The following is a 19,745-nucleotide window of genomic DNA, read 5'->3' as shown; positions in this document are numbered from 1 at the left end:
AGGACCCTGCCCGCTTGGCTGCCCTCTGGCTTTGGGGTCGGCCACCTCCGGGAAATAGGGTCCCCTCTTCTGGATCCCTGCCACGTGGCCTTTGTTAGGCAGACATTCTGTGTGGTGGAAGGGCTGGAGATAGGGCCACTGGAGGCCTGCCCCACTGCCTCTTCCATGCCCAAGCCGGTAAGAGTGAATGCAGCCTCGACCTCGGCTCTGCACAATGGGAACTTGCCCATCGGGATCTAGGGACATCTGCCCCTCAAACAGCCCCCAGAGCCCATGGACCTTGTGGCTAGAACCTCCCTTCGTTCTGGTGTTGGTGGGGGACACGGACGACCCCCGTTCTCCTCTCAGACCATTCTGGGAAGGCCCCGGAAGGGAATCTTTTTGAAGAACAGAGAATTCCTCCCCTCCCCCCCTACTTCAAGAGTCCCTCCCTCGGGAAGGGGCAGGCTGGTCTCTCACGCTGAACTTCTCTTGCCTGGCCTTTCAGAAAGGGAGGAACGAAAGTGGCTGTCCACCCCCACACCAAGCCCATTTTCAACACGCTGAGGGGATGGAAAGGGGGGGTACTTTGATTTTTTCCTACCAAGACCATCTCCTTCAGCCCCCTCTGCCCCTGCCCCGTGTGACTCATTCAGACCTGACTCTGATACAATTCAGTGTCTCCTCTCTGTACCGGGAAGCGCTGGCTACATGAATCATAGAACCATAGAGCTGGAAGAGACCTCAGAAGGTCATCAAGTCCAGCCCCCTGCTCTAGGCAGGACCAATCCCGACTAAATCAACCCGGCCAGGGCTTTGTCAAGCCGAGACTTAAACACCTCTAGGGATGGAGACTCCACTACTTCCCTAGGGAACCAGCCCAGCGCTTCATCACCCTCCTAGTGAAATTGTTTTTCCTAATATCCAACCTGGACCTCTCCCACCGCAACTTGAGACATTGCTCCTTGTTCTGCCAACCATCACTACTGAGAACAGCCTCTCTCCATCCTCTTTGGAACCTCCCTTCAGGAAGTTGAAGGCTGCTCTCAAATCTCCCCTCACTCTTCTCTTCTGCAGACTAAACAGACCCAACTCCCTCAGCCTCTCCTCGTAGGTCATATGCTCCAGCCCCTAATCATTTTGGTTGCCCTCCGCTGGTGGGGTTTTGGGGTTTTGCTTGTGCAGAGCGAGAGATCAAACTATGGATACGATGCGGGTCCCAAAGGTCTCAAGCTGTTGAGTTTTGCCAGTGGGGTGTGTGGAGACCCCCTAAATCTTTGGGGGACCCAAACTGAGAAAAGTACTTGAGAAAACGTCCCCTCCTTCCTGCACAGATGTGTAAACACAGGAACCTAGCCTGAGAACGCCTATACCCGGCACACCTTCTGCTTTATAACTTGCCGCTTGTCAGGGCTACTCTACCGTCGGAATGGGGAGGCGGGTGGCTTTGAAATTTGGTGTGCTTCATGGGGATGTGCCGTAGGGTTGGCTTGCCAACTTGGGGCTTATTTGACTGAGGGGTTCCCAAGTTACAGTCCATCCCCCCACAACTGCTTTCCGTCTGTTGCCATGTACTGGTACAGTGAGGCACTGGTGAGTGGATGAGACCCAAACCGCCTTGAGGTGTCTGGCTGCGAATTCACGCTTCTGTTAACGTAGCTACAGGTACATTGATCCCAACCCCCCTCCCGTATCCAAGACAAACGACGTTTGGGAGGGAGTGGCTGGGGAATGCTGCCATTGGTGAGTCAGGCTTGGCCATTTTATTTTGGGGGGGAATGTAATCTGTGGCTTTGGGTGGAAAATGTAGACACATGGCTTCTTCCCAGTGGGGCAGAGGGATCGGGGGAGGGAGTGGGGGCTGAGGTGAGGGAGTGGACAGAGGGGCACTGGGAATGGGTGATTGGCAGACTAACCTGGGGGGGGTAGAGGATGGGGCACCTCCCAGCCCCACACTCTGCCCTCCTGTGCGTGTGCTCACCCCCGGGGGGGACTGTTCCCCCTGGTGGCGATTTTGAGCTGACATCCCTGCCCTGCCCCCCCCCCCACATGTGACCCAGGTTCCGGGAAGTCCTGCCCCTTTGGGTGGGGAGCTGAGAACTGGCACCCCTCAGCCATGCCACAGGCTCTAGAGCGCTCCGGAGGGGGCTGGACGCTGGGTGGAGCCGTTCGTAAGTCTCAGCGTCGCTGTTCCTGGCGGTCGCGTCCCCCGGGGGTGTTCTCCTGCAGCTGAGGCAATCCCATGGGGCTGCAGGGCCGGCTCACACCACCCCAAACCTGTTGTGCTGCCTAGGGGCGCAGCGAGGAGCCCTTCCCCCCTCGTCCTGCTGGTCTGCCTGCTTGTGGTGACCCACATCTGAGCCAGGCCTTCTGGACAGGGAAGCCCCCAAAAAAACAGCCGTTTGCGGGAATCCGGGAAGCGCATCAGGCGGGTTTGGTTTTCACGGCACCAGAGACCTTACTCCTGCTGCAGTGTGGGCCCAGATGGTCTCCCTCCATCCATGCAGACCCGCCCCGGCCGGGCCCGGCACCCACTAACTCCGCAGGGGGCCCCACAGGAGCCTGGGGTGGGAGTTCACCTTCCCGTCCTCGCAGTCTGCCAGGGCTCTGGTGCACGTTTCTGCACACGCTTCCTGGCTGGCTTGAGGGACACCCCCCAGCGCCACTGCCCCAGCGCGCCACTGCGGATGTTTCCAGTCCAACCCTTTGGTTGCCGTTGCGATAGAGGGAATAACGCGCTTCGGTGGTGACCAATGGTCACTGACAGGATGGAAGGCCGGGAGGGGCTGCCTAGGCTAGTGAGTGGCCGCACGAGTGTCCCTCCTTCATCTCAACGGGCCGCACGATTGTCAGAGCCAAGCCGGTCTCCTGGGACGGGGCAGTTTTGCTTCCCTGCGCAGGCGTCCCTACAATGTGTGGGATTGGCCGACGGCGCCGCAGCAGTGCTGGGATGGGTCGCACGGGGCGCGCCCGGCTCTCACATCACGTGCCCTGGCTTTGCAGGCAGGTCACGGTAGTAACCATGGTAGGAAAAGCCCAACCTGGCCAGAGAGCGGAGGAATCTGGCAGCCCTGCGAAAAGGTCACAAAACGCCTCAGGAGCCAGGCATAGAACCCTACCCCGGGTGTGTAGCTCTGCTTCCTCCGGAGAGGAGCTAGTTCACATAGAAGGGAAAAACCAGCCAGCGCGATGAGCAGACACTGACCTGGGAAAGAGCCATTCGAGCGGGAATGGAGCCTTTTCACAGGCATTTGCCAGCTCCAAGCCTATTTCTGATTTTATGGGGGGAGTTGACAGGATCTTGGCTCACAATTTGCTTTCACCGATTTCATTAGTGTGTTGCTGAAGATAATAAAATCGCACCTCTAACAAAAATCGTCATTCCCCATCCTGGGCTGCCATCGGGCATGGGGCGCTAGTTTACCAGTACAGTACTGTCTAGGGCCCCATAAGCCCGATGGACGGCGCTGGGTGAGTGAAATGAAAGGGGAGTCTTGTCTGAAATTGCTCATTTCCTGGAAAATCGCTCTGCTCTGAAGTGGGGGTTTGCCAAGGGCGTGAGTCCTGGCCACTCCCCTCGTACAACTGGGACCTCTCCAGCCCATCGCTAGGAAGACATGCAGGGAATCTGGAGTTTTGTTCCTGAGCCTAGGGCAGGCTGCTCCCAACTCCCCTGCCCTCATTGTCTTGGATCTAAAGCCGGGGCCCAAATCCGTGGATCCAAAGACCTCCAGACCTGGAGGGTGTTTGAATCTGAAACAGCGCCCGCGCCAACATTTGCAGGGGGCCTCTTGTCTTTTAGAAAGGGGTGAATTAAGAGACAGACGCTGATGGCACCTGGAATGTAGGGCATCCAGCTCCGAATTGTGCACCCCATGCCTCTCTCTCTGCAGAGCCGGGCAGCTGCCTGCCGTTGACAAAGAAGCCCCAGTTCATTTTCCACTAAAATAATAATAATAAAACCCTCCTCTCTTTTTAATTGCGTTCAGAAACCAAGCACACAACCAAAGATGAAAAACTCCCAGAGAAACCATCCGTTCCGCGAGCCAGGCGAACCCCCTCAGAAATCCTCGTTCCATCGCCGTGTCTCTCTGGGAGGGGACCTGGGAGGGACCAGTGCACAGTCTCCTCCCCGGCTGTGGTGTGTATATTCACAGCTGCACAAATACACACGGACACACACACACGCACAGGACTTGCATTCATATGTCTGTGGTTCATTGCACATCAGGAGCTGCTGTCAGTAGGCCTTTCGGAGACAGGAGTCCCTGGGCCCGAGAACCCCAAGGTCCCGTCTATACCCACAAGCCCTCATTTGATGACAGCGGAGCCGTGTCCCCCAGCAGGAGGGCTGCTGTAGATGTGGGTGGACAACGGGTAATACTTGCGGTGCACATGGAGCCTGGCAGATTTCCAGATGGGAAGGGACGGAAGTAACTGTCCAATCAAACACCTGCTCTGAATTCTGGGCCTGTCTGGATATCTTGTGCCTTCTCCTTCCAGCTACCTGTGATAGCTGCTAGAACTAGGGGTGTGCTGTAGAACTCCCTTGCCTGAGATGGTTTCCATGATATACAGGCTTTCCAGCTGGATTCAGGAGCTCTCAGCACCCCCATTATAAGAACTGTTCCAGCCCCTGAGGTAGGTAAGAGAGGCAGAATTCTTTGCTCCGTGTCTCCTCAGAAAGGAACCTTTCTCTGGGCTCTTTACAGCTGCAGGGAGACCAGCCCAGACATGAACTAACGTAACAGTTAGATTCCCGCGTCTTGCTCACGGCCACGAGAGGCGCCAGCCCGGAGGATGGACGGCACGGTGGGGCGGGCTGTCGTCAAAATTCTGCTCAGAGAAGGATTAGCCCACCATTAGTCCTTGGAGCCAGGTGCAAGAGAATCCTCGCTGCCCCTCATCAGAGGCATGGCTCACGTCTCCCTGGGTTACAGTGAGTAACCAATCCAGGCCCACCTTCTGCTACCCTGGCAACGGATTGTCCCAAAGTTCTGTGGTCCTCTCTCCCCATGCCAGGCTCCGGCCTGGGGCAGGGTGACGTGGTGCCTTCATGGCTGACTGCTGGAGCCAGGGGAACTCCCTTCGCTGAGCACGAACCACAAAGGCAAGTGCCACAGAGAGCCATTCCCTGGAGCACAGCAGGGGCGCCGTACAGGACGCCGGGAGAAGGGTCCGTGGTGTATTACAGCCCGGCTGTGCGCGGGGAAGCTGTTCATGGGAGAGTTGTCCGTCCCAGCCGGGAGGGGAGCAAACCCCGGTTACGTCTCCCTCTGGACACGTTCCAGTCACAGCTCGAGCGGCTGCCTTCTTGTTCCAAGCACGCGCCCCCATTAAAACATCACCTCCTCGCAGCTCCCATAGTCACTTTCCACCATGTCCGAGCCCTCGTAGTTTGGGGGCGGGGCAGGCAGGGCCCTGAGGCCAGGCTCGCAGTCCGCGTAGGACGGCTGGGCCACGCTGAGACGCATGCTCACCCGTTTGCAGCCGGCGTCCGGGGGGCAGGAGGTCCCCTCGCTCTGCAGCAGCTGTGCAGGGTAGTAGCTGATGGCCGTGTATTCGTTCTGGCACTGAGAGGCCGGCAGGTCCACGGGGCCGGCTGGCAGGAAGTCCTCCAAGTTCTGGTTGCTGTAGCGTGGAGGGATGGGGGCCCGTTTGTTGCTTTGGTCCAGCGGGAAGGGAAAGCCACCGTAAAGCCCAGCTGGTTCGGAGTCTACGTGGGGGGGAGGAGGCAAGGGAGGGCCTTGAATGATGTCGTAGAGGGGATGGTCCTGCACGTCCGATGGTCGGTACCTGGGCGGCCAGTAGGTGGTTTCTGCTGGGTAGACTGGAATGAAATCAGAACCAGGTTAACAGCTGTCTACAGCCAGGCTTCCCTAGGGTCAGAGCAAGCAGGGCAGGAAGGGGCCTCGAGGACATCTCACTGACCCCTGGCCAGAGGCAGAATCAAGTATACTATGTGTACACCTAGCCACCCAAGAGCTCTTCCTCCCTTCTTCCTCCCTACCCCTTGCCCTCCCTCGCCAGCCATCCAAACCTGGGTATAGAGCAGAGAATGGAAGAGAGACCAAGTAGAAAAGAGGGGTGTAGCAAGTCGGGAGTGAGGGGTGTTGGCAGAGCAGTAGGGGATAGTGGGGGGTAGCTAGTCACGTGTGAGAGGATGTAGCCAGTCAGGAGTGAGGGGGATTGGCAGGGCAGTGTGTGTGTGGGTGGGTGGGTGGGTGGGGGTAGATGGTGAGGTGATGTGGGAGGGGGGTAGCAGGTTGGGAGTGCGAAGTATTGGCAGGACAATGGGGAGGTTGTGGGGTATATCTGGTCAGGTGTGAGGGGTGTTGGCAGGGTTATGTGTGGAGGGAATAGCCAGGTGTAGCTGGTGGTGGGGGTGAAAGGTGCAGCAGGTTAGGACCGAGGGGTGCTGGCAGGGTTGCGGGTGGAGGATAGCCGGGTGTAGCTGGTGGTGAGGGGTGAAAGGTGCAGCAGGTTAGGACCGAGGGGTGCTGGCAGGGTTGCGGGTGGAGGATAGCCGGGTGTAGCTGGTGGTGAGGGGTGAAAGGTGCAGCAGGTTAGGACTGGTGGGTTCTGGCAGGGTTGCGGGTGGAGGATAGCCGGGTGTAGCTGGTGGTGAGGGGTGAAAGGTGCAGCAGGTTAGGACTGGGGGGTGCTGGCAGGGTTGCGGGTGGAGGACAGCTGGGTGTAGCTGGTGGTGAGGGGTGAAGGTGTAGCCAGTTAGGCCTGAGGGATGCTAGCAGGGTTGCGGGTGTAGCAGGAGGCACTGAACTGTGTGGGTAGAGCTGTGGCACTGGCTTGGACAGCACCTGTCCACACTACGCCGGCTCTTGCCAGTGCCAACGGCCTTTCCCAAGCCTGGCGGCCTTGGGGACCCATCCCTGGCAGGAGGGAGGGGCGCGCGAGGGAGGAGCACTGACCCATCTGCTCCCTGGCCCAGGAGCTCTTGAGGAAGGACTCGTCAGCGTTGGAGGGTGGGGCAGCCGGGAGGTGGGGGGCCACGCTGCACACGATGGTGCCCCGCGGTTTCTGGGCGTGGCCCGCGCCGAAGGTGACGAACTCGGCGGCGGGCACAGGCTTGCGCTGCTCCGGCGTGCCCCGGGCCGGGTGGCCGTGCGGGCCGTTGCTGAGGACGTTGAGCTCGATGGGGGGCGGGGCGTGCGTGGCCACGCCCACGCTCTTGGAGAACTCGCTCTTGGAGAGCAGGTCCGGGTCCTCGCTGGCCACCGGCTTGTGAGCCTTGGCCGGGCGGCAGTAGCGCTTGCGGACGAAGGCGAAAGCCGCCACCAGGATGACCAGGCCCAACACCCCGGCGACGATCACGCCGATCTCCACCGGGCCCATCCCCCACTTGGCGGGGGCGATGTCGGGGGTCACGAGCCGCTGCGTGCAGAAGGCCCCCTCGTAGTCCCCCGTGCAGATGCAGTGGATAGAGCCGCCGGCCTGCATGCAGCGCCCCGCGTTCCGGCAGGGGTTGTCCTGGCACTCCTCAGCCACCTTCTCGCACCTGCAGGCGGGGAAGGGAGATACTGTCACGGCTGGGGACACCTCACGAAGCTCCTCCCCGCCAAAGCAGGGCGGCGGCTCCTCTGGAAAGCCAAGCTACCCGTGTTCCTACTCAAGGGGAGTCCCTTGTATGCTGGGAGGAGAGCCGGGGCTGGGGGGTGTCCTAGCTTTCCAGCCCCATCCCTCCACACAACTCCGTTCTCAGAGCCCCAGCGCCTGCTAGCACCAAACTCTGCCCGGCCTCGGTTGCTCGCTAGCCAGGAAGCAGCTTCCCTTCAGGAGACACAGTCTTGTCAGCAGGGGATTTCTATCCATTGCGCTCCCAAGTTCTCGAGTGTGGCCGGGAGCTTTATTTCTGAATGAGCCGTTCCCCGGCGTGGTGTGGGGAAGGTGAGGAGGGGCCCACAGGGATGCATCCGTGGCAATAAATTACGGGAGTTTTCAGGGACTAGAAGCAGAGCTGCCTCTCCTCCTGTCCCTCCAGCTAGCGGGAGGGTTGTGGGGTGGGGCAGGCCGGCTTATAAAGGCAAACTCCGAGCCCAGCCACTCCCACTTATTTTATACCCACATTTGTGGTACAGGTTGAATCTCTGTAGTCCGGTGCCCTTGAGACCTGACTGGGGCCAAAGCAGAGAATTTGCTGAACCATGGGAAATCAATATTTTCTAGCAGCATGACGCACGCTTCTACAGCTTGCTGGGCTCTTCGAGGACACATAGGGGTAAATTAGAGCTAAATAGCAGCAAGGAACCCCGAGAGCCAGGACTGGGGGCTGTAAACACACTTTATGGGACCGTGCGAAACTTGGCCACACCCACGATAAGTGGACTTGCAGCTCACTAACATCACTAACACCACAGAGTTCTGGACTGGAGGTTCAATCTGTACGTTTGGTCTGGAGCAGCTGCTTTATCCAATTGTTAGTCCCTTCATGGTAGCACTGACTCCCATGTGGTTCCTTCTCCCTGGTTTTCTGTAGGTGATGCACTTGATCCCTGTCATGTCACCCAGGCAACCCTGAGAATGCCTCTGCCTCCTTCAGCCATTCGGTACATTTAACCGCACCCCGAGACAGAAGCCAGATCCCTGTCATGCCAGAGACCAAGGCTATGTCTAGACTGCAAGCCTCTTTCGAAAGAGAGTGTCTAGACTGCACGCGGAACTTTCGAAAAAGCAAGCCGCTTTTTCGAAAGAAAGCAGCAAGTGAGTCTGGATGCTCTCTTTCTAAAAAGCCCTGTTTGCTTTCAAGAACACCTTCTTTCGAAAGAGCACTTTCGAAAAAAGGCGTTCTTCCTCGTGGAATTAGGTTTACCGCCGTCGAAAGAAAAGCTGCGTTCTTTCGATTTAATTTCGAAAGAATGTGGCTGCAGTCTAGACGCAGGTGAAGTTTTTTTTCGAAAAAAGGCTACTTTTTTCGAAAAAACCCCTGAGTCTGGACACAGCCCAAGAGAGAAAACTCCTCTTTCCAAAGGCAGAGGAAGATTCTCCAGTACGCCCCTCACTTGCTGGGGGAAATTGGGTGCTTGGAAACTCTCTCTACTCTGGGGCTACGTCTGCACTGGCATGATTTTCCGGAAATGCTTTTAATGCATTTTCGGAAAAGCACGTCTAGATTGGCAGGATGCTTTTCCGCAAAAGCACTTTTTGCGGAAAAGCATCCGTGGCCAATCTAGACATGGTTTTCCGCAAAAAAAAAAAGCCCCGATCGCCATTTTCGCTATCGGGGCTTTTTTGCGGAAAACAGTACTATACTGTTTACACTGGCCCTTTTGCACAAAAGTCTTTTGGAAAAAGACTTTTGCTCGAACAGGAGCAGCATAGTATTTCCGGAAAAGCATTGATGATTTTACATGAGATCGTCAGTGCTTTTCCGGAAATTCAAGTGGCCAGTGTAGATCGCTGGCAAGTTTTTCCACAAAATCAGATGATTTTGCGGAAAAACTTGCCAGTCTAGACACAGCCTTGAAGTCTTTGCTGAGTCAGGAGAGGGAATCACCTCTGAGAATCTGCCTCCGATGGGGCTGACTCCCCAGGGGAAGCAAACATCTGGGGAGCGTCCGGAGTAGCTTTCACACAAGGGTGGTTTCTAGATGCTCTCGTAAAGCCCAGCCCTTCGGCATGTAGAGATTTGATGAAAAGTCCGAGGAATCAAGCCTGAACTACTGAGTTTGCTTTTCCACCCCCATGGAAAGCCCGGACGCTCTCCTCTTTGCTGACTAGAATGGGAACCCCAGAACCGTTGAAATGATTCTAGAACTCAGAACGCCTCCAGGGCCCCTAACGTTGGATTAGGGGTCCCATCCAGTAGCAAACACTCTGCCACCTTTTCTTTTCTTTTCCAGCTTTCTGTCCCGGCCTTCCTGTGTGTAAAGATTTATCTAAGGGAGACATTCACACACCCTTTCAGGTCACCTGCTTATGCTAAACTAATCTGTTCCACCTTGTCTGTTACTCTGACACTCAGGGCACCTTTCCCAGACCTGCCGAAGCGCGTGGCTCCAAAACCTGCGCCTCTCACCAGCAGACACCCCAGAAAAGAGAAACTGAAAAAACAACCAATAGTCTGGTAGCACTTCATAGACTCACAAAACATGTCGATGGTCGGGTGTAGTGGGGGGCTGTCTGAGACCCGGGGTCCCCCTGCGCTGCGATGGGAGATTCTCACTGACTCTCCCAAATGTGGATTAACCCAGACACCCGGCTCAGCCTCCCAGGAAGGGACAAAGGAAGGAGGGCGGAGACCAGCACCTGGCTGGGGGGCAGGGCTGGAAGAGAGTTTGAGGATCTGCCTGGAATCATGGAGGAGGCAGCCTAAGCAAAGGGCTGGGATTTAGGGGCCCGGTCTCCCCCATCTCAAGGGGGGTTGAGGCATCCTAGGCCTGGCCCAGTAACCGGATTACATCTGTGCTGTGCTGTATCTGGAGAAGCAATAAACTCCCTCTATTCCACTGGCTGGTGGAGTCTGTTCGTGCCATTACGGGGGTGCAGGAGGCGGGGGAACCCCCATGCGCCGCCACAGATGGTATCATGAGCTTTCATGGGCACAGCCCACTGGAGTGTTGGCTGTCTAGGACCAACATTTATTTATATATGTTGGTTCTAGACATCCAACACTCCGGTCATCTGGAGAAGTGGGCTGTGCCCACGACAGCTCATGATCCCATCGAGGTGTTCTGTTAGTAAGATATAAGATACTACCTCCCCCGCCTTGCCTGACTCGACAGGCTGGTTGTTCCAGGTACAGCAGCGCCCCCTGGTGATCACTTGTATATTCCCCCCCCCCCAAACAGAGGGGCTCGTTTAATATTCACCCACCAGGCCCGTCTACCCGCTGGGCCGGTTTCAAAGGCAGCAGAGCGGTGCTAGCTCCGCTTGCCAGTCCATTTGCGCCGGGCTCTTTCCGGCCATGCGGTGGGGCAGCCCGGAGCCCCGCGTGGGACGGGGGGTTACAGCAGGCGTAACCGTCTCACTGCTGACGCGGAGGGTGGAATCAACGTTGGGAGCCGTGTTAGCTCTTTCGGCGCTGTCCGTGCTCAGCGTGTCTGCTGACCCTGCCCTCGTGTGGCTGTGCAGATTATCCAGAATGATCAGAATGAATAACCACACGACTGTGGGAAGGGACACTAAGCCTTGCATTCCAGGGCGTAAGCCGGTCTCTCCTTGTTAGAGGCCGGGGGGGGCGCCTCTGTGGGGCAGATGATCCTATTCCTGCCTGCCGCAGGGCTCTTACGCCCTCCCCTGAAGGGTCTGCGTCTGGCCACTCTCGGAGACAGGGTGTTGGGCTGGATGGAGCGGGGGTCGGACATTCCTATCGGTGCTGCCGGGGTGCTCTCTGGCAGAGGTGATCCCTGGAGGGTCAGGACTGATACCCCCACCTAGTAGCCATAGGAGACTGACTCTTGGCTGATACTAACCAACTTGCTTTTCAGCTGTAAAGCTCTTACGGGGGGGGGGGGGGCACGTTCCAGCCCGTGGGCCGCATCTGGCCCAGAGACCGCCCTGCTGAGATCCGGAAGCAGGCTGTCTGCTTGCTGCAACCCAAGGCTGCTCAAAACAGCCAGCGACTCCCTCTAGGCGCCATGTGCCCCTGGTGAGGGAGAGGGGGGGAGACTTTGCGTGCTGCCCCGCCCCCTGCCCAATCACCCCCTCCATAGAAAAGTGCAGCCCCAAAATCTTGGCGTGGCCCCCCCATCAACAATTATTCCCTCCCTCCCCCCCGCCACTGCTCTACAGGTATCAGACCCAGTGCTGTCCTCTATCTCCCCCTGAACAATACGTCCTCGCAGTTCCCCGAATGAGCCTGGGCACGTCACAGGTAGTTTGGCAGAGTTAAGTGTGCACTTGTTAAAAGAGCAGTTCTGGGAACAGCTCCGTCCCCAGAGGACACTTTGAACGGGCACCAAATAAAACATTCGCAGCCCACAAGGGAAGCGCCGGCTGAACGAGATTGTTTTCTCAGGCTCCAATAAGCGTGTGCACCCGGCACAGCTAGTGACAGTGCAATCGCTCGGGGACGGGTTCACTGTCTGCTTCCGTCTGCCTTCGGGAGTCTGAGGCCGCAATCCAAAAAGAGCCAGGGATGGGGCAGTGAGCCTGGCCAGGGCTGGATGGGGTATCAAGGTCATGACTGGGGACACGGCTGCTCCTAGGAGCTCCCCTCAGCCAGGAGAAACAGCGCCCAAGGTTAAAGGTGTTTTGGAAGCCGAGGGCTGTGCCCCGGGGAACACAACCGAAAGCTGCTCCTCGGTCTTACCTTTCCCCGAGATACCACTGCGGGCAGAGGCAGGTGAAGCCTGTTTCGGAGCGGAGGCAGGTCCCGCCATGCAAGCAGGGCGTGGATTCACACGGGCTGTCCCCGAGCTCACAGCGGTTGCCAGAAAACTGCCCTGGGCAGATGCAAGTGTAACCTAGAGTGGGCGAGAGAAAGCGAGGTGAGGCTGCTGCCCCCGCGAGGAGGGTGGGTACCCGTTTCTGGCCCAGAGTGCCCGGACAATCCAACCCCTTTAAAGAGCAGCAGGGGTGAGCGTGGGTTCGAGGCAGTGTAAAACGCAGCACAACCGGAATGTGCCATGCAAAGAGCAAAGAGGGGTTGTCCTGGAACTGGGGGGCAACTGAAGTGCGGCTCAAGTGAGGTCCTTAAACGCAGCGGGTGGCCGTGTCCCCCCCGAGAGGGCAAAGCCGACCCGCCGGCTGCAGATTTCTACAACTCTAAGCACAATGCCACGGAACCTGCTGTTTTCTGTCCTCGCCAGTTTCAGCCTGCCAAGCAGCCCAGCGAAAGGCCAAGTGCCAGGCAGCTCCTGTCCTGACTCGCTTTGCTCCGCTTCCCCGTAGGAGTGGCCGTGTCCAGGGCAGGAGGGAAAAGCCAGTGAGCTTAGGGTTTTGTTTTCCTGCGAGCTGTCCAAACTGAACTCTGAGCATGGGACTTTGAATGGCTCTGAGCAGCCCCTGGTCCACCTCGGAGCAGCCTAGAAAACTCCCTGGGTATGACCCATCCTCTGGCTTAGACTCACGTCTGTATCACTGGGAAAGAGATGTGAAGCCACATGGTAGGCCCAAACAGCCAGGCGTGTGAACACAGACATGTACGTTCAGTCCTGCTCTCACCCCCTGTACTCCTCACCTTTCTCCTGTCCGGGGTTGGCTGGCCTTGCTGGGACATTTGTATGAGAGCCCAGCATATTGGCACAAACACGCTTTGTTGCACGTACACATGCCCTGCCATCACGCATATACACTTGCACAAGTGCATTTGCACAGACGCCTGCACGCACACATGCCCTCTTGTGTGCACATGTAGGTTTGCACACTCACGCATCCCGTGTCTGTGCACTTTCCTGCCGACAAGTCCACCTGAGCTAAACAGCCGCCTCGCTGATAGGAATCTAAATCTTGTTACTCGAGGGTGCTGGCAGGCAGGGAGGGAGGGAGAAGTGTGCGTTCAGCCTTTGGATGGCTGCTAACCCAGCTAGGCGTGGGATTCTGCAGCAGGCCTCAGGCAGAAAAACCAAAGGAATCATTACGCAGAGAGAGGTTCAAAGGGTTCTCTCTGTGTGTCTCCCACCAGTATCAAAGCCACCTCCAGATGCCTCCAAGCAAGGGAAACGGAAGTCACAGCGAGGGTGGCTGGCTCAGAAGGCTCTGTGCTGTGGTGTTACATTACCGCGTGAATCCCTCGCACCCACAGACATCAGAGCAAGAAGTTCTGGTGAGGAAGGGCAGTGCAGGGATTAGGGTGCTAGCCTGGGACTTAGGAGACTTGGCACCACTTCCCAGCTCTGCTACAGACATCCCTCGAGGCCCTGGTGAAGTCACTTAGTCTCTCTCTGGCTCAGTGCCCCCATCTGTGAAATGGGGACAATAGCGCTGCCCTGCCTCCCAGGGGAGTTGTGAGATTGTCAAGGTGCATAGATAGATACAGCCCTGTGTGGGGCACTGAGGAAATCCTGTTACAAAGAGCTGCTGGGCAACCCGGTGCAGATGAACCCAAGAGCTGCAAGCATGAGTGTGTGTTAACGCCTTTCCCAGCTTCCCACCCCCGTCCCCGGGCATCACTTATAGGATGGGACTAAATCCTCATCATGTCTTGATGCAGTGTTTTCAGCTCCCAGACACTGGACCATCACCAGACCTCACATTATTCCATTCCCCACGAATGGCTCCTCAAGGCTTTGTAAAAGCCAGAATGAAGATACAACCGAATCCAAACCAGCGTTTTCTCAAACTTTTTCCCCATCTGTGTGCAGAATAAATTTTGTTGCGTGCACCAAAGCACGTGCAGATGTGCACCACCAATAGAAACAATTGCTGCCAGCGATGGGTGGCTGTGGGCGGTCTGCTAATCAGCTGGACAGCACCTGATTCTCTCCCGAGTGGCCGCCCAAGCGCTAGGCTCACAGGGAGCACTGATCCTAACCCTGCACGTCATGCACAGACACCAGGCCCTGTGCTCACTCCTCCCAGAAACAGTGATGCACCCGGTCTGGTCTGCACAGTGGTGCTTCCAACGTGCTGTTCACTGTGTGAGGGCGTTGCCACCTGACAGCCACGTGGTGAAAGCCCGGAATTCCTCTCCGCTTGGGCAGCCCCCTACAACTCATTAGGCCTGGCTGCTTTCCAAGCTGGCCTCCAGACTATTGATTCCCTATTGCCCTGACGGTAAGGGCTGGATACTCACGTACCTCCTCCGGGGGTCTGGGCACACATCCCGTCGTTGAGGCAGGGGCTGCTGCTGCAGGCACCCGAGTGCGAGCAGCACGGCTCTGTCCCTGCCTCGTCCACGATCCCCTTGGCCTGCCTCTCCCCCGGCAGGAGCATCACGTCTTCGCGGTCGATTCTGACCGCATCCAGGCAGCCTCTGAACCCCCGAGTGACCCGCAGGGGCTGGCGGGACTGGACGATGCCCCCGAGGAGCAGATCCCACCGGGCAGGGGAGACACTGCAGGCCGCGGGCAGCCAGAGAGACGCATTTCCCAAGCTGTCGACGAGCAAGCGGAGGGATGCGCGTTTCACTTCCAGGAGGACCGAGTGCCACTCTCCGTCACTCACAGACGCCAGGGAGGAGAGGTTCCCGGTGATATTGCCGTGGCAGCGGAGTCCGAGATGAGGCACTCCGTTCACGAGCTGCAAAACACACCCAAACGCCGGCGTTAGCAGCCAGGCCCCCTTGGCTTTCCACACTCCCATCTCCCCTCCTGCATAAGGCCAGAGATCCGCCCCGATTGCCAGGACTCAGAAAGGTTCAGCCAAGGGGCTCTTGCCACTGGCCAGGCATCCTGAGGCGTTGCCGCATGCTAGAAATGAAATGCCCGCAGGGCGGTCCACACGGCTCTCTCTGGCGGGGGGCGACTGTGGGTATCTTTGCAATGTCAGCCTGTCTCCCCGCAGTCTGGTGGACAGTCTCCTCTGGTCCCCTGCACCCACCGGATGTTGCCTTCTCGGCAGGGCGGGCTTGGGGGAAGTTAGGGAAGGGAGATGCTGATCTGGAGACGGCAGCCCCTTTCGCCAGCGCTCGCCTTCATCCCCAAGAATTCAAATCTATTTTAACCCGATCACTGGTTTGGAAAAGCTAGGGAGGGGGTGGAGTCTCCATCCCTAGGGGTGTTTAAGGCCCGGCTTGACACAGCCCTGGCTGGGTTGATTGAGTTGGGGTTGGTCCTGCTTTGGGCAGGGGGCTGGACTCGATGACGCCTGCGGTCTCGGCCAGCCCGGGGATTCTGTGGTTCTAATCCGCATCTCGCTCATGCAGCTCAGTCCCCGTCCTCTCCTGCGGCTCTTGACGGGTAGGTGGGGAGGGGCTCTCCGCGGCTCACAGCTCATGGCCTGTCAAGCCAGGAGCTGCCCTGCCGTGTTCTGAGCAGGGGTTGAAAGCAGACGCAGCAATCGGCACAGCTGGGGCAGTGCATGGACAGACTCGGTGCCCTCCCCAGCAGCTTGACGGCTCATGCCACGTGGGCCTATGACCATGCGGGGCCACCCGGGCAGGCTGTGGTCTGCAATATGTGAGGTCGCTAGAGGACCGGGCCATGCTCTAGTCTAGGGGCCACACAAGTCTAGTCTGTAGGACCATCCTAGTTCCGTTCTAAGGGGCAGGAAGAGGGCTTAGCCGGTGAAAACTATACTTCCTGTGAACACGCCAAACTGCATTTTTATTATTTCCTGTGTTGTTTGTTCTCCCTAGAAATGCCTCTGAACCCAAACCCAGCTCCGGTCACTTTCTCAAGCAGCCAAAGCTCCTTAAGATGTAAGGCCAAATTCGGTTCTAGCATCCCGCACGCTTCACCCCATTGGTCGTGGTGCACGTCAGGGCAGCTGGATTTCATCCCTCCTGCCTCCCTTTGGGCAGAGCCCCAAGGGGGGATGGAATCGTCCCTGTGCTGTGATTCATCAGGCTGCGGTTCGGGTTCCGGCTGCACCCACAAGCCACGGCAGAGTTCGGGACCCCACGGAGCTGGGTGTTGTATGTAGGCCCAGTGGGGAGAGGCGCCACCCTGAGGAACGAACAACCCAAACGTCCTTTGGTCTCCCAGGTCTGTGCTCCGTGCCCCGGACCCCTCCTCCCCTCTCCCCACACAGCGCCACGCCACGTGGCAGCACGCAGAAGTCACATGGCTTGACTTCCCAGCGGCCTGCAGCCTCCTCGGCTGCGCCAGGGTTTCATGTGGGTCACGGTGAGGCTGGCGCTCAGGACACCTGCACCTCTGCTCCCCAACACAGGTGAACTCCACCCGTCAAGCAAGTTCTTGGCATCTTGTTACTGCAGTGGCCGCTGCCCATGCTGGAGCGGTGCCCCTTGTTGGCGTCCACGAGAAGCGCTGAAAGAATCTAGGCAAGCCAGAGCAGCTGGCAGTGCTCCCTGGGAGGGGCAGGTGAAGAGGGTGAAGAAAAAAGAAAGAGCCCTGCTGTAGTGCCCTGCGTTTTATCAGCACATTGGAAACCAGGGCCAGAGCTATTAATTCCCTCTGGAATCCAGAACTCCCTCCCCAGCCCTGAACAATCCGATCGTTGAACCTCTAATAGCTACCCGCACAATGCTGTGCATTGCCCTGAGCATGGTGGGACAGCGGAGAGTGAAAGAAGCATGTAAATGTGGTTTCAGGGTGAATTCAGGTGAAAACCCCTCCGTCCCCCTACCCCAATGACACGTAAGGGAGCGTCTTCACAGAACCCAGGAGGCCACGGAGAGGGAGAAGCTGTGGGTAGAATGTCAAACATTCAGGCTCCGGCTACACTATGGCTGAGTCTAGACTGGCATGATTTTGCGGAAATGCTTTTAACGGAAAAGTTTTTCCGTTAAAAGTATTTCCGCAAAAGAGCATCTAGATTGGCACGGATGCTTTTGCACAAAAAGTGCTTTTGTGCAATAGCATCCGTGCCCAGTCTAGATGCGATTTTGCGCAAGAAAGCCCCGATCGCCATTTTACACATCGGGGTTTCTTACGCAAAAAATTCCTGTCCTATCTGCACTGGCCCTCTTGTGCAAAAACATTTGCACAAGAGGGCTTATCCCTGAGCGGGAGCATCATAGTATTTGTGCAAGAACACTGACAATCTTACATTAGATCGTCAGTGTTCTTGCGCAAATTCAAGTGGCCAGTGTAGACAGCTGGCAAGGTTTTGCGCAAAAGCGCCCGCTTTTGTGCAAAATCATGCCCGTCTAGACGTAGCCCTTGAGTTTTCCCACAAGAACCAATGCAAATGAAGTGCAGATTAGCATTTTCTCATGCTTCATTTGCATGTTCTATTTTGTGCTGTTTTTGCGCTAAGGATTTTTGTGCAAAAACAGGCCTGTCCCAGAGAGGCATAAGGATCTTGTGGGAAAAGGGGTTTTTGCGCAAAACGGCCACGGCCACACTTCCTGTTTTTGCACAAAAACCCCTAGCGCAAAAACAGTGAAAGAGAGTATGCAAACGAAGCGTGAGAAAATGCTAATTCGCGCTTCACTTGCATTGGCTCTTGCAGCAAAACTCATAGTGTAGCCGTAGCCTCATTGAAAATTCTCCGCAGTTGTGGCCATGTTAGTCTGTATCTGCAAAAAAAAAAAAAAAAAAGGTGTCCAATGGCATCTGAAAGATGAACAGAGTTATTAGGGCATAAGCTTTGGTGGGTAAAACCCACTTCGTCAGATGGACGGGAGTGGAAGTGACAGAAGAGGGTATATACCTAAGGAAGATGTTGCCCATGTTAATGAAGCGAATTGAGTCAGGGTGGAAGTGGATCATGCACAGCATTTGGGGTGTGTCTACACAGCACCCTAAACTTGAAATAAGATATGTAATTTGCACTATGCAAATTGCACATCTTATTTCAAAATCGCTTATTTTGAAATTTGGCAGGTCTACACAGTGCCACATTTCAAAATAACATGGTATTTTGAGCCATTCCTTATCCCTCGTGTAACCAGGTTTACCGGGATGGCGAAATAGCGCACCCTTTATTTCGAAAAATATTTCGAAATAGGTGGTTTGTGTAGACACAGGGTAGCTATTTCGGGATACCAAACCAGCCGTGCAGTGTAGACGTACCCTTGGTCTGGAGAGGTAAATATCCAGAGAGGGCAAATTGCCTTTGTAGTGCGTTAACCAGCTGAGATCTTTATACAATCCTAAACTGATAGTGTTAGAATTCCAGTTCAGCGGTCTCCTTTTGTAACTGGTTTTGGAAATTCTTTTGTAGGTGGATGGCTCCTTTCAAATCCATTGCTGAATGGTCGGGGAGGTGAAAGTGTTCCCTCACAGGTTTGTGTGTGTGGCTATCCCTGTATGATTGGTGTCCATTTGTCCTTTGTGTCAAGGACTCAAGGGACTCTTCTGGAGCGGGTCGGTTAATTCCATATGGTGCAGAGAGATTCATGCAGAGCAAAGGAATTCTCCGTAAGGCGAGTCTTAGCTCATGGTGCTGCGCAGCAGTCAGGTTAGGGGTTGTATCCACTCTGCCTGGGCTGCCTGGCCAGCAAGGTCGGGTTGTTCTGGAGGAACCCGGAAGAATACATCTCTTCAGGAAGATTCGCAGCAGGGAATGCACCTGGATAAACCCACACTGGGCAGAGGAGACAGCCCAATGACAAGGGAAATCTGTTTGGGAAGGACTTGTAGAAGCTGGCGGGGACGGTCTCCACTGGGTGTCCCATGGGGGAGCCGTGGATGTAAATCTCCACACAGTGTTGTGTAGTTTCCTTTCTCTTTTAAGCACAAGTTGGGCTCACAGCTGAGCATCAATCATTGGCTTGTTCAAGTTTTGGAGGGGGAGGGGGCTGTGTTGGTCTGTTTCAGCAAGAACAGTGAGGAGTCCAGTGGCACCTTAGAGACCAGCAAATTAGGGCATCAGCTTTGGTGGGCTGGAGCCCACTTCATCAGGTGCCTGAAGTGGAAACTTCCGTCTGGCAGGCGCACAAGCGAAGCTGGGAGTGTTGCATTGCTCTGCGGAGGACCAGGGATAACAAGGGTGGACGTGGCTTGTTCGGAGTCTGAGGCCAGCTTCGGATTAGGGCTGCCGACAGGAGGGGTAAAGGGAAGCATGGAGGGCTGACTGGGGGAGGAGCAGTGTGGTCTGGGCAGTGCCCTACTCCTGCCTCGGCCCCTAACCTTGCCTCCATACACACACATTGTCCGGGGCCCAGTGGAGTCTCTGGCCAGCCCTGGTAAGGATCCAATGCCCCCAAAGTGTAAGAATCTTGAGGTGGGAAGAACGGCTACACTGGGTCAGACCAATGGTCCATCTAGTCCAGTGTCCTGTCTGCCAATGGTGGCCAA

At 56.5% G+C, this 19,745-nt stretch overlaps 1 protein-coding gene across 1 annotated transcript in view; it reads right to left on the bottom strand.

Moving 5' to 3' along the window:
* Window positions 1-3,930: 3,930 nt before the first annotated feature.
* The window catches only part of FAT2 (FAT atypical cadherin 2), an 89,427-nt gene continuing 73,612 nt past the window's right edge, over window positions 3,931-19,745 (bottom strand). Inside the window, exons 21-24 of the mRNA XM_075900583.2 lie at window positions 14,676-15,117; window positions 12,248-12,401; window positions 6,909-7,495; window positions 3,931-5,809 (exon numbers count right to left, since the gene is read on the bottom strand). Coding sequence (XP_075756698.2) covers window positions 5,316-5,809; window positions 6,909-7,495; window positions 12,248-12,401; window positions 14,676-15,117 — 1,677 coding nt within the window. The 3' untranslated portion in view covers window positions 3,931-5,315. The remainder of the gene's footprint in view (window positions 5,810-6,908; window positions 7,496-12,247; window positions 12,402-14,675; window positions 15,118-19,745) is intronic.

Source organism: Pelodiscus sinensis, chromosome 16 (genome assembly GCF_052426305.1).
Source record: "Pelodiscus sinensis isolate ZL-2025 chromosome 16, ASM5242630v1, whole genome shotgun sequence".
NCBI lineage: Eukaryota > Metazoa > Chordata > Testudines > Trionychidae > Pelodiscus > Pelodiscus sinensis.
The sequence above is the reverse complement of the archived record's forward strand: the minus strand, read 5'-3'. Positions and strand labels throughout refer to the sequence as shown.